General features: G+C 46.6%; 1 protein-coding gene across 1 annotated transcript in view; it reads left to right on the forward strand.

The window, feature by feature from the left end:
• The window catches only part of CDC42BPA (CDC42 binding protein kinase alpha), a 370,767-nt gene that overhangs the window by 277,966 nt on the left and 79,500 nt on the right, over window positions 1–13,301 (forward strand). Inside the window, 2 exon segments of the mRNA XM_030557374.1 lie at window positions 88–193; window positions 8,360–8,484. Coding sequence (XP_030413234.1) covers window positions 88–193; window positions 8,360–8,484 — 231 coding nt within the window.

The following is a 13,301-nucleotide window of genomic DNA, read 5'->3' on the forward strand; positions in this document are numbered from 1 at the left end:
CACATTATAGTATTCATTTAATCAAACAATATAGTGGATTGTTTGCAGTATATGAAACTTTTTATTATATTTTATATTATACCTTAGCCAAAGTGAAAGAGAGGAATTTGAAACAGAGTTCAAACAGAAGTATGAACGGGAGAAGACTCTGCTAACAGAGGAAAACAAAAAGCTCTCAAATGAGCTTGATAAGGTGAGTGTTGCTTGACTGAAACTAGAGAGTTTTACAAGCATCAAGTACCCTGTATGAAGACAACAATACAGGATCATAGTAGAGATGGATAAGACCCCTTTTAGGTAACTGAATCCAACATGTAATCTCTAATATAGGATATATCAGAAGTTCAGCTGATCCTGCACAGAAGAGTGTCTCCCATTTGGTTTGAGAGGGGAATCGAGTCTTATCTGATCTTTAAAATGTTTTTTTAAAAAGAACTAAATTATGTTGATTTTATGGCTTTTTCACAGAAACTCTTGACAATTCCATAAGCCAAATTAAAACAATAATGATTTGCTTGCATGACCCAAATAACTATGTAATTGACCAATACTGCGATTACTTTACATGTAATTGCATATAGATTACTATGCAATGACTTGGTCATTTCTACCTTGGAAGATGAAGTGTTACTTTCAGATCTTAAAAAGCTACAAATTACAGGGCAGCTGTGTTAGCATTACCATGTGATGAGTGGAAAAGAAAAATTGTGCAACTAATAATTAAGCTAGGTTATCTCTTTGATGTTCAGTTTTCACTGGGTTGTTCCAGTTCATTGCTGGTTGGCCAAGGTTACCTACAGCAAAAAGCTCATTTGATTTTTTTAGTTGCTTTTATGTATATTTTAAAAAATAATGGAATACATTTTTAAATTACCATACTGTAAGAGTATTTCCATACAATGTAGACCTTTATATAGATGTAGCTTTAAGTACTATAAGATTAGAGGCCTTGATGTTTTTGTACTTTGCTTTATTCTGTTAAAGAGTTTCATTATGTCTTGCAAAATGACGTGAATTTTTTAGATAGACAGATTAACATTCATAATCACAAATCATTAGGACCTGTAAAAAGTGCTCAGGGGACTCCTATTTAAATATTATTACAGATGTTGGCCATAGAGGAGACACGTTTTACTGATAGATATAAAATTTAATAATCATGTTGGGGAAAAAAGAGCAAAATAGATTAAATTTTGCATCATTTCAATTTGCTGTTATAATTCAGTATTTAAAGAAATACAGGTTCTTCTTCGAGTGATTGCTCATATCCATTCCAGTCAGGTGTGTGCGCGCCGCGTGCACGTTCATCGGAGAAACTTTTACCCTAGCAACACTTGGCGGGTCGGCTGGGCACCCCCTGGAGTGGCGCCGCTATGGCGCCGGATATATACCCCAGCCGACCCGGCCACCCTCCAGTTCCTTCTTACCGCCCGTGTCGGTCGTTGGAACAATGGAGTGTGGCTTAGCTGACCTCCACCTTCCCTAGCTATTCGTAGTTTTTCTTCTCGTTATATCCATAGTTGTAGTTAATTGTTCTTCTATATATAGTTCGTTAGATTTAGTTATAGTTCATAGTTATAGTTGTTAGTTAGTAATTGTTTGCGGGGTTCGAGGGGTAGCCCCTTCCCTGCACCTGGTGCCGGAGCTCATGCCTGGCTCACTGGGTTTCAAGCAGTGCTCGGCCTGTCACAGTTTGAAGTGCCTCGGGGAATCGCACTTATCTGTTAAGTGCTCAATTTGCAAGGCTTTTAAGCCAAGAACTAAGGAGGAGCGGGACATCAGGTTAAAGCAGCTCCTCATGGAAGCGGCCCTGACACCTTCGCCTTCGGCACCGAGCACGAGCCAGTCGGTGAGCAGAGGCACCCCTGCGGCACCGGTCATCGCCGGTACACCTAAGGACTCCTGGCACCGGCCACCGCTGGCACCGAAATCGACTCCGCGCCGCTCCCTCTCCCTGAGGTCGAAGATGGCGAAGGCTCAGACTGCCCCGACAACACCCGCGTCGCAGCCAGAGACTATGCCTAGGTCGGAGTGCCCGGCACCAATACCTGCCGTGGCGCCGCCTAAACCGGCACCGTCGACTCCAGCCCCACGAGGGCCATTGAGTCCGGCACCTGACAGCTCCCCGGCACCTGCCATGGTAGAACTCACTTTGCCGTCTACTCCGGAGACGTTTTCTGCGGCGAGAGACTTGATTGCCATTACCGATGCGGCACCGCCCCTACCCCCGGCACTGCCGGTGCGGGTACTACAATCCATGGGCAAGCCGACCCTGACCAGACTGCCGTCTGTCAGCGTAGCAGACCGGCACCGCTCAAGGTCACGATCCCGCAGACGCTCTAGGTTGAGACTTCGCTCCCACTCTCGATGCCGCTCCCAGTCCCGGCACTGTTCCTCTCCACGGCACCGGTCGGACTCGCGGCACCGGTCAGACTCACGGCACCGGTCAGTCTCTCGCTCCCCGACCTCCTACTCGCGGTATTGCTCCAGTTCCCTGCACCGACCTAGGCACTGTACCTCCCAGAGCAGATCACGACATAGAGACTCAAGATCCCGGTCGACCTCCCGGCACCGGTCCGGTCGCAGGTCCCGGTCTCGTTCTCGGTACCGCTCTGCGTACCGGCACCGGTCCCCACGGTCAAGGGGTGCGAGATCCGTCAGGACTTCGGCTCCAGGCTTCTCTGCTCCTCCATGGCCGTCCAGACAGACGTCCGTATCCTCCCATTTGGACAGCTGTTATGACCGGGACCGTGATACGGAGGTGCTTACGGGGGTTTTTCAGGACTCACAGCCTCAGGATGTAGGACCTCAACAGTGGTCCTTTTGGACACCCTGGGCATACCATCAAGCCCAGGGTGCTCCCCTAGTCCAGACCCGCTCTGCTGCCTCAGAACATCTGGCACCAGAGGCCACCATTTCCTGCCCCCCCCCCCGCGGCTGAGTCGGAGGAGCACGCGACACATCCTCCGGACTCCCCGGGACAGCTGGAGCAGGAACCGTCCCAGGAGCAAGAGGCCATCCAGGACCCTCTCATTCCTGATGAGGCTGTGGCAGGGACCTCATCATCAGGGCCCCCGCCGATAGACCTCATGGCCCATCAGGACCTCCTTTGCAGGGTGGCTCTCAATATCAACCTCCTAGTGGAGGAAGTCCCGGAAGTCAAAGACCCCGTAGTGAGCATCCTCACCGCTGATGCCCCCACCCGGGTGGCACTGCCGTTTATTAAGACTATCCAGGCCACTGCCGACACCCTCTGGCAGTTTCCAGCCTCCATTCCACCGATGGCAAAGGGAGTTGAGAGAAAGTACATGGTACCCTCTCGGGGGTATGAGTACTTGTACGTTCATCCTTCTCCCTCCTCCTTAGTTGTCCAGTCGGTCAATGAAAGGGAACACCATGGCCAGCAGGCACCTGCCCCAAAGTCCAAGGAGGCCAGGCGGATGGATCTCCTGGGTCGGAAGGTGTGCTCAGCGGGGGCCCTACAGCTCCGAGTGGCCAACCAGCAGGCTCTACTGAGTCGATATAACTATAACACCTGGGCAGAGGTGGATAGGTTCACTGAACTGCTACCCCCGGACTCACGCCAGGAATTTAGCACGTTCCTGGAGGAAGGGAAGAAAGTGGCCAGGACCTCTCTCCAGGCCTCCCTACACGCAGCCAACTCGGCAGCCAGAACTTTGGCCTCGGGCATCACCATGAGGCGTATCTTCTGGCTCCAGGTCTCTAACCTGCCTCCTGAGCTTCAGTACACCATCCAGGACTTACTCTTTGATGGCATGGGTTTGTTCTCAGAAAAGACTGATCTCAGGTTGCAGAGCCTGAAGGATAATAGGGTCATCATGCGCTCGTTGGGCATGCATACCCCCGTAACCCAACGTAGACCCTTCAGACCCCAAACACACCGCCCACACTTTACGCCTCGGCACAGACAGGACCTCAGTAGAAGGTGCGGGCAGGGTGGCCGTAGACGCCAATCCGGTCCCCAAGGGGGCCAAAACCACAGGCCGTCTAAGGCACCACCGGGGCCTAAGTCCAACTTTTGAAGGTGCGCCCGGGGACGGCGTACCAGTCTCAAGACAGGATCCTTCCCCTCCTTTCTCCAACCGTTTCTCCTACTTCCTCCTGGCGTGGTCCCAACTGACTTCGGATCTTTGGGTTCTACGCATGGTGAAGCAAGGATACCACCTCCAATTTGTTTCATCCCCGCCCTCGCGCCTCCCATCTCTTCAGGGACCCTCTCATGAGCAAGTCCTCTTACAAGAGGTACAGTCTCTCCTCGCCGCGGGAGCCATAGAGGAGGTACCATTAGACGAGAGGGGGAAGGGGTTTTACTCCCGCTATTTTTTGATTCCCAAGTCCAAGGGAAGCCTCAGACCTATCCTAGACCTGCGAGGACTCAACAAATGGATGCTCAAGTTGAAGTTCCGCATGGTCTCCCTGGGAACTATTATCCCGTCCTTGGATCCTGGAGACTGGTATGCCGCCCTCGACATGACGGATGCATACTTCCACATTGCCATCTTTCCACCACACAGGAAGTACCTTCACTTTATGGTCAACCACCAGCACTTCCAATTCACAGTCCTCCCCTTCGGCCTCTCCATGGCCCCAAGGGTGTTCACGACGTGCATGTCCGTCGTCGCCGCCCACCTCCACCAGCAACAGATACGTGTTCCCGTATCTGGATAACTGGCTCATCAAGGGGACCTCTCAGACTCAGGTCCGACAGTATGTCGGCATAATTGCGGACCTGTTCTCACGGTTGGACCTACTCCTCAACACCAAGAAATCCACCCTGGTCCCCACACAAAGGCTGGACTTCATAGGGGCAACGCTGGATTCCACTCAAGCCAGGGCCTACTTGCCTCAGCCCCACTTCCAGGCGATCGTATCGATCATCCGAGGTTTGCAGGCCTCCCCAATCACCTCAGCTCGCACCTGCCTTAGCCTCCTGGGGCATATGGCCGCATGTACTTATGTGACCAAGTATGCCAGACTCCGCATGCGACCCTTTCAAACGTGGCTCCATTTGGTCTTCCGCCTGGGCAGGGACCCTATAGACAGTTCCCCCGAGCCTCCTCCACTCCCTCGATTGGTGGCTAACTCCATCCCTGGTATGTGCAGGGATGCCGTTCCATCCACAGCCGCCGTCGCTGGCCTTAACGACGGATGCGTCATCCCTTGGTTGGGGGGCCCATCTAGGTCACCTTAGTATCCAGGGCCTTTGGTCATCCCAGGAGCTGATGCTTCACATAAACGTCCGGGAGTTGAGAGCAGTCCGCCTCGCGTGCCAGGCGTTCCAGCAACATCTTCATGGCCGTTGTTTTTCTGTGTTCACGGACAACACAACGGCCATGTACTATATCAAAAAACGGGGGGACTCTCTTGTCTCCCATGTGTCAAGAGGCCATTCGACTCTGGGACTCCTGTATAGCCCACTCGATAGACCTGGTGGCGTCCTTTCTCCCAGGGGTTCGGAACGCTCTGGCGGATCGGCTCAGCTGGTCCTTCCTCTATCACGAGTGGTCAGTAAGGCCAGACGTCATCCATTCGATCTTCCAGAGATGGGGATTTCCCCTCATAGATCTGTTTGCCTCCCGCTCGAACAGGAAGTGCCAGGAGTTTTGCTCCTTTCAGGGTCTCTCTCTGGGGTCGATCACAGATGCATTCCTCCTGTCGTGGAGGCACCACCCGCTATATGCCTTACCTCCGTTTCCTCTGGTGCACAAGGTCCTGTTAAAGCTCCGCAGGGACAAAGCACATCTGATCCTGATTGTGCCTGCGTGGCCCAGACAGCACTGGTACACCACCCTGCTAGATCTGTCCGTGGCCACCCCAGTTCCCCTCCCTCTCCTTCCAGACCTGATCACGCAAGACCACGGCAGGCTTCGCCAACCAGACCTGCGAGCCCTCCACCTCATGGCGTGGCTCCTGCATGGCTAAACACTGCGGAGTTACAGCGTTCCACTCCGGTACAGTATATTCTCCTCAGTAGCAGGAAGCCTTCCACCTGCTCCACGTATTTGGCGAAGTGGAAACGCTTCTCTTGCTGGTGCGCAACACAGGGCATTACTCCCTCGGAGGCCTCGATTCCCACGGTCCTAGACTACCTCTGGTACCTTAAGCAGCAGGGCCTGGCGACATCCTCTCTGAAGGTGCACTTAGCGGCTATATCCACTTTCCAGCCAGGTGAGGGTGGTCACTCTGTGTTCTCCCACCCTTTGGTCTCTCGGTTCATTAAGGGCCTAGAGCGCCTCTATCCCCCTGTACGTCGCCCTGCCTTTACCTGGGATCTCAGTTTGGTCCTAAACAGACTAATGCACCCACCCTTTGAGCCACTAGCGACTTGCTCGCTCCTGTACCTATCGTGGAAAACAGTCTTTCTGGTGGCCATTACATCGGCCAGGTGGGTCTCCGAGCTGAGAGCGCTCACTGTGGACCCGCCGTACACTGTCTTTCATAGGGACAAGGTACAACTGCGATCTCATCTGGCGTTCCTCCCTTAGGTAGTGTCTGCCTTCCATACCAACCAGGACATCTTCCTCCCGGTCTTCTTTCCGAAGCCCCACTCTTCTCGGCGGGAGCAGCAGCTACACTCCTTAGATGTACACAGAGCGCTCGCTTTCTATATTGAGCGGACGAAGCCCATCCGGAAGTCTCCCCAGCTGTTTGTGGCGGTCGCGGAACGGATGAAAGGTCTGCCAGTCTCCTCCCAGAGAATCTCTTCCTGGGTGACAGCATGCATCCGCACATGCTATGACCTAGCTCATGTCCCTTCGGACCATCTCACAGCGCATTCTACCAGAGCTCAAGCGTCATCAGCTGCCTTCCTGGCGCACGTGCCTATCCAGGAGATATGCCGTGCAGCGACCTGGTCATCGGTCCACACCTTCACCTCGCACTACGCGCTGGTACAGCAATCTAGAGATGATGCAGCCTTTGGCGCAGCGGTTCTGCATACTGCCACATCTCACTCCGACCCCTCCGCCTAGGTAAGGCTTGGGAATCACCTGACTGGAATGGATATGAGCAATCACTTGAAGAAGAAAAGACGGTTACTCACCTTTGTAACTGTTGTTCTTCGAGATGCGTTGCTCATATCCATTCCAAACCCACCCTCCTTCCCCACTGTTGGAGTAGCCGGCAAGAAGGAACTGAAGAGTGGCCGGGTCGGCTGGGGTATATATCTGGCGCCATAGTGGCTCCACTCCAGGGGGCGCCCATCCGACCTACCGAGTGTTGCTAGGGTAAAAGTTTCTCCGACGAACGTGCACGCGGCGCGCACACACTTGACTGGAGTGGATATGAGCAACACATCTCGAAGAACAACAGTTACAAAGGTGAGTAACCGTCTTTACTCTATGGTAGATTCAAGCCTGCATAGTCTCTGGTCCAAATTTGACCTATACGAATAATTATGTAGTCTAATTTGTCCTTGATCCCCGATTTTAACACAAACCAATTATGGCCTTGATCTTGCAGGGTGTACATATGTGAATAGAACCTGTATGGCGGAAAGGAAGGTTAACCACTGGGTATATTCCTCTATTTAGGCTTGGTCTATACCACAAAATTTTGCCAGCATAGCTGTCAGCTTGGAGTGTGAAAAAATTATACACTCGAGCTGCATTAGCTATGCTGGCAAAATCCCCAGTGTAGACACAACTATGATAACAGATGACTGTTTGGATTAGCATAGCTAATGCCATTCAGAAATGTGGTATGTAGCTATATTGGCAGAAGAACTCCTGCTGATTTATGCTACTTTAGGAGACTCTGTTGGCCTAGCTATGCCAGCACAGCTGTACTGGCAACGGCTCTGTGTAGAAAAGGTCTTGGAGAATTGTAGTAAATTGCAAGATGAATCCCACTCTATAAATGTGCAAGGTAAAAAAGAGATTGGGGTGAGCAGAGAATGGGAGTGTCTGAGGAGACACAGTGGTACATTCCCCTCATAGGCCTCACTCCTGCTACTAAGCAGGAATAACTTGGTGGCTGTCTAGCAGAGTTGTAAGACAGGATCAGACTCTCTTGCACACCCTGTCTTGCTCAACTCTTTTAATGTTGTGCTTCTACATGCAACACTACACACCTATACTGTGCAAGATCAAACTCTTAAGATATGTCCGAAATGTCACAAGATTGTAATTCTCAAAATCAGCCTAACTTTGGACATGAGAAGAAAATGTTTCAGCCTTTGTTGTCACTTGCAGTTTATTCTGATAGGTGATACTGATTTTTAAAGCGGGTGCTTAGGGATGTGGCACAGGGAGGCAAAACTCCTTGATCAGGTAGATGAGCAAGAGGGTTAAGTTACAGCTCTTTATAGATTAAATGTGTTTTTTTAATCCTCTTTCAGCTCACCACCATGTTCGAGAGGCTAAGTATGAACAACCGACAGCTAGAAGAAGAAATGAGAGACCTGGCAGATAAAAAGGAATCTGTGGCACACTGGGAGGCCCAAATTACTGAGATCATCCAGTGGTGAGTACCCAGTCACAGCAGAGCTCCTTGGCACAAGGCAGTTGTGGGGCAGGGCTGCTAATGCATTTTCATTAGCATGTTGCGTCAGGAAACCCAGACTCTTTTGGTGCAATCTCACAACTGTCTAGGTTTGAGCTAGGTTATTTCCTGGATGTTTCCTTATGTTCAGGCTTTAGAAAACCTTGTTCCTCCTTAAGAGCAAAAGTTGTTCTTAAAACTGCAACTGTTTAAGCACCAAAGAATCATAGCCATTGGGTGTGACTTGTGGCTTTAGGAGAATGTTGAAAGGAATCATTTGTTTAGCTCACTCTTCCAAAAAGGGGCTAAAGAGGCTGGGAGGAGTTGTATAATTTTTCCTTCAATACTGACTACTGTGGGCTAGTTTATGTGTGGGAGAATAAAACAAACTCAGTGCAATTCATATGCAATTTTACAAGGGAGCAACAATTCCTAAAGCTCGAGCACTTAGGGTAACAAGTAAGAAGTTTCATTGAAGTGAACCCCCCAATAATGCTGTCATCAAACTGTCATGTTGTATTTATAATGGTTCCTATCTCTTTCTAGAACACTGAGGAGAAAATACAAGTCTGAGTTTAAACTGTTAATGGAAAGAAATTTTGCTGGGTATTACTTATTTTAAAATATTTTTTCTTTTTTGGCCCATTGTGATGTTTAACTTATGTGAAAGCAATTTGTATCCAAACATTTCTACATATCAGTCACTTTGAGGGGATTTCAGTATCTTACACTAATTTTTTGTTGTTATTTCTTAAGCTGTTTCCCCCCCCCCCCCCCCCCATTTTGGCTCATCTTGTAGCAGCTGAGTAATCTGACTTTTCTTTTTTTTGCGTGTCAAAGCAAAAATGGGTCAACATTGTCTTTTTAAGGAAACCTGGTTAGGTTGACAGTGTTTTGACATCAGTGTAATTTATTGTCCATATTTGGACAAAGCTTTGGTTTTTGAATATGACCACTCAATGCCTATCAAAAAAAAAAAATCGGGCCCTGGAACTCTGGACATTTTCCAGGCAATGTAGTTTGCTTCATGAATGTACATAATTCGGCCCCATGTAGTCAGGTCCATATTCTCTGAAGGCATCGTTTTCACAGAGGTAGAGATTAAAAAAATCAAAGCAGCCTAATCTGTGGATGTTCTTTTCAAACATTTTGTCACATTTCCAAATCTCTCATGCAAATATGAGTGTAGTAGACTCTATGCCAGAATTACAGAAACCAGTAATGCAGTAAAACCATTCGGATGAAGTCTGTTGTTTTAGAATTGATCAGAACTATTTGTACAGTTAAAATCAAAACAGAAGAGGAAAAAGCTCGGTCATTATAAGTAAAATTATCAGGTTTTTTTTTGTTTTTGTTTTTTTTTTAAACAAAAGGTATGGTGACCTATTTAAATGATCAGAGTAACCAAACCCAATAGGATTAGCGTGTTATCCAAAGCCTTCGTAAACCAACACTTGAGAGCTGTGAAGGAAGAAAAGTCAGAGATAGTTGTGTATTGTTTTACGTGACCTTTTAGATGGATAAAACTTTTGCATGTAATTATCAAGCAAGCCATTATTTCTCGTCTCCTCCCTCTTGTCCTTCTCTGTTTGCTTTTTTTACTATGTTAATGTTTTTGAAGAAGTACCACTCTTGTTGAGACCTATGATAGTGGCATGAATGCAAATAATCAGGTCAGACCCAAAGAAAACTATGTAGTCTGAAAGTGTGTGTGTGGTTTTTTTTAAAAGGAAAACAAAACATCAATGGTATTTAAACTACACAACTTTTAGAACCAAAGTTAGACTCCTATTTGCTAAACTATACGAAGGTCTGGGCTTATTTGGTCCTGCCAGAGCACAGGGGGCTGGACTTGACTTCTTTAGGTCCCTTCCAGCTCCACATTTCTATGAACAATAAGGAGGCCCAGGCAGCCTATCTACATTCATATTCTTAATGCCTACACAACTTTGGATTTTTTTTCTTTTTTCCATCCTGAGGACACCCAATAACATTCATTCAGCAGTGCTCAGCCACTATGTCTTTACTCAATTTGTGCTGTTTGTACCTTTCCTCTTCCATTTGTTACTTAAATAATCTTGTAGCATCCTTCTCTTCTCCTTAGAGTTCTGTGCTGCATACTAAAATGAGATGCTCTGTTGGAGATATATCCCTCTGAATACATACCTGGAGTCCTCTTGAACATCAGTGGGAGCTGTATGTGTTTTGAGAGGAAAATATCTCTTCATATTCAAAAAAACAGATCTAGTTTGGCTATCTGCAAGTTTTTAATTTTTTTCTCAGCCAGTTACAGTTTCAGTCCACGTCTCCATGTTTCTTATTCTGGCACCCACAGTAGCTCATAGCTGACAGAAGTGAAGGTGGAGTGGTAAGCTACCTCCAAAAATTTGATAGTTTTCTTTCTAAATTACATGCATGCTCCCCACTCCTCAATAAAAGGTGTAAACCAGCAGCTTTCTTCAGTGCTAAAGTTACGACAAAATCATAGAAATTAGAGAACGGAAACACCTATCGGGTCACCTGGACCATCTCCACAACCAATACATTGTTGCTCCCTACAATATTTACAGGATTATTTCCAGCCCAGTTTTAAATAGCACAAGCAGTTGGATTTCCATCACTTCCCTTGAGATGCTTTGCCACAATTTAATAAAGATCGCTGTCAGGAAGTTTGCTCTGGTATTGAACTCACAATTTATTCTGTTCATTTCACCCCTTTACTCACAGTTAATACCTCCTTGAACCATCCTAATGTGTTCTTCCCTCTCTCAGTAGTTATAGCATGCAAGTAATTGTCACTTGCCCTTGACCCTGTTTACTCTAACATGCTGGCGGCAGACCTTCACAGACCATCCAGCCCCTTAATGGAGTTCTTAGATTGACAAGCCAATATTATTCAAAACACTCCAATCCTTGACAAGAATAAGAAAACATGAGACTTATATAGTCAACTATAAATTTTCTCCTTAGGTACCAGGAAAAGGACTCATTACATCTAATGCTAATGCAGTCACTTTTAAACACCACACTTTCAAATAGCCAGGGATACTGTGCTTCAGGCCTGTGGCAAAAAGGAGATGAACAGCAATCTGCTGTTGATTCACTGAGTGACTTTGCAAGGCACTTAACATGTCTGTGCCTTAGTGAGCCCACCTGTAACATGAGTGTCGTATCTACCGCACAGGTGTGAGAAGCTTAATTCTCTAATGTGAAGTTTTTAATGTGCTTTGAGCCTTTTGGATAAAAGGTGCTATACAGTATAGCATGACTGTATTTATTAGTATTCATTATCAGTAATAATACAGTAGAACCCTGTTTATCTGAGCCTCCATTATCCAGCTCTCCGTATTAACCGAACCACCAGCTGTCCAGGGCTGACAATGGCAGAGCTCAAGCTGTCAGCTCGAGCAGCTGGGGCTCTTGATGTCAACCCAAGCCCTGCCATGCGCGGGGCTGACAGCTCAAGCCCTGCCACCCATTCTCCAGTTTATCCAGTTTTTTGGTTATCTGAACTTGCTCTGATCCCAATTAGATTGAATAATCGAGGTTCCACTGTACTTGGTGAAGGACTGGAAAATATGCAGTACTTCAGAAAAACGTAGGTATGGTGCAAAGATTTTTACAAAAGCTAGATCTCAACTTCCACATAATATTACATAGCAAACTTTCTCTGAGGTAAATCTGTTCTTTAGGGTATCAGAAGTGGCCTTTTCTCTACTTCGGAAATTAAAATGAAAGCCTTTTGTCCTAAGTCTCTTACTTTCAGTATAGGGACAGGTTATCTCATTTAGAAGGTACATATGGACTCATAAAATGGTATTTGAAGGAGACCAGAGACTTCAGAATGCCAAACCTTTCTTTCATTTTCTCCCATTGAAACTCAAGTTATGCTCTGGGAAGAAGGGTAAGGCTTGTATTTAAAATGTTTAGTTCACCCAGCTCAGGACTTCTTTGATTTCTCATTAAAACACATTCAGTCAAAGAGAAAACAGGTGGAGTGAACCTTAGAAAATCTAGCTTCCGTTCCTGGCTCAACTGCAGGTTTGTTTATTTTTTGTAACTTTGGACAAGTCACTTAATCTCTTGGTGCTTCAGTTCTCTATCTGTAAAATGGGAACAATACTTGTCTCACCTTTGGTATATCTTGTCTGTCTGTACTGTAAGCTACTTGAGGTAGGTAGTGTCTCCCAGTCTTTGCACAGCATCTAGCACAATGGGGTCTCAGTCTCAGTTGGGGTGTGTAGATACTACTGTAATACAAATAATAACTAGACGATTTACCTGATATTTGTGGTGCAATCTGGATGTTATTAGTTAGAAACCAAGCACTCAGTCCTAATAAGTGTTTTCAGGACTTTTTGTTAAAAATAAAAGGGAAAAAAGTCCCAAAGCAGCTACTTGAATCTCAAATCCCTTTGTTCTCAGTAGAAAGCATGCATGCATTATGGAACAGGCTTTAGGAGTCTGAATGGAAGTTGAATCTCAGCAGAAGTTTTGCTAATTGATTTAAAGTGTAAGAGTAATAGAATTTTAAAATATCACTATTGAAAATTTTTTTCTCAGATGTATTATTTTTGAGGTAAGAAGTGAAACTTTACCTCACAAAAGTTTTTATTCTCCCCATTTTCTCAAATTCTCTTGGATTGATAGGTATAAATCAAACCCTTGTTCTTTTTAACTTTTAAGAAAATGAAATGATAAAAAAAAGACTTGCCGGTCCAAGCAGTGTAAAAGGGACATTGTTATATATGAAAAAGATTGATAATCAAATTGTTTAGTAAAAGAGAAAGAAGGTGCAT

Source organism: Gopherus evgoodei, chromosome 3, assembly GCF_007399415.2.
Source record: "Gopherus evgoodei ecotype Sinaloan lineage chromosome 3, rGopEvg1_v1.p, whole genome shotgun sequence".
Classification (NCBI taxonomy): domain Eukaryota; kingdom Metazoa; phylum Chordata; order Testudines; family Testudinidae; genus Gopherus; species Gopherus evgoodei.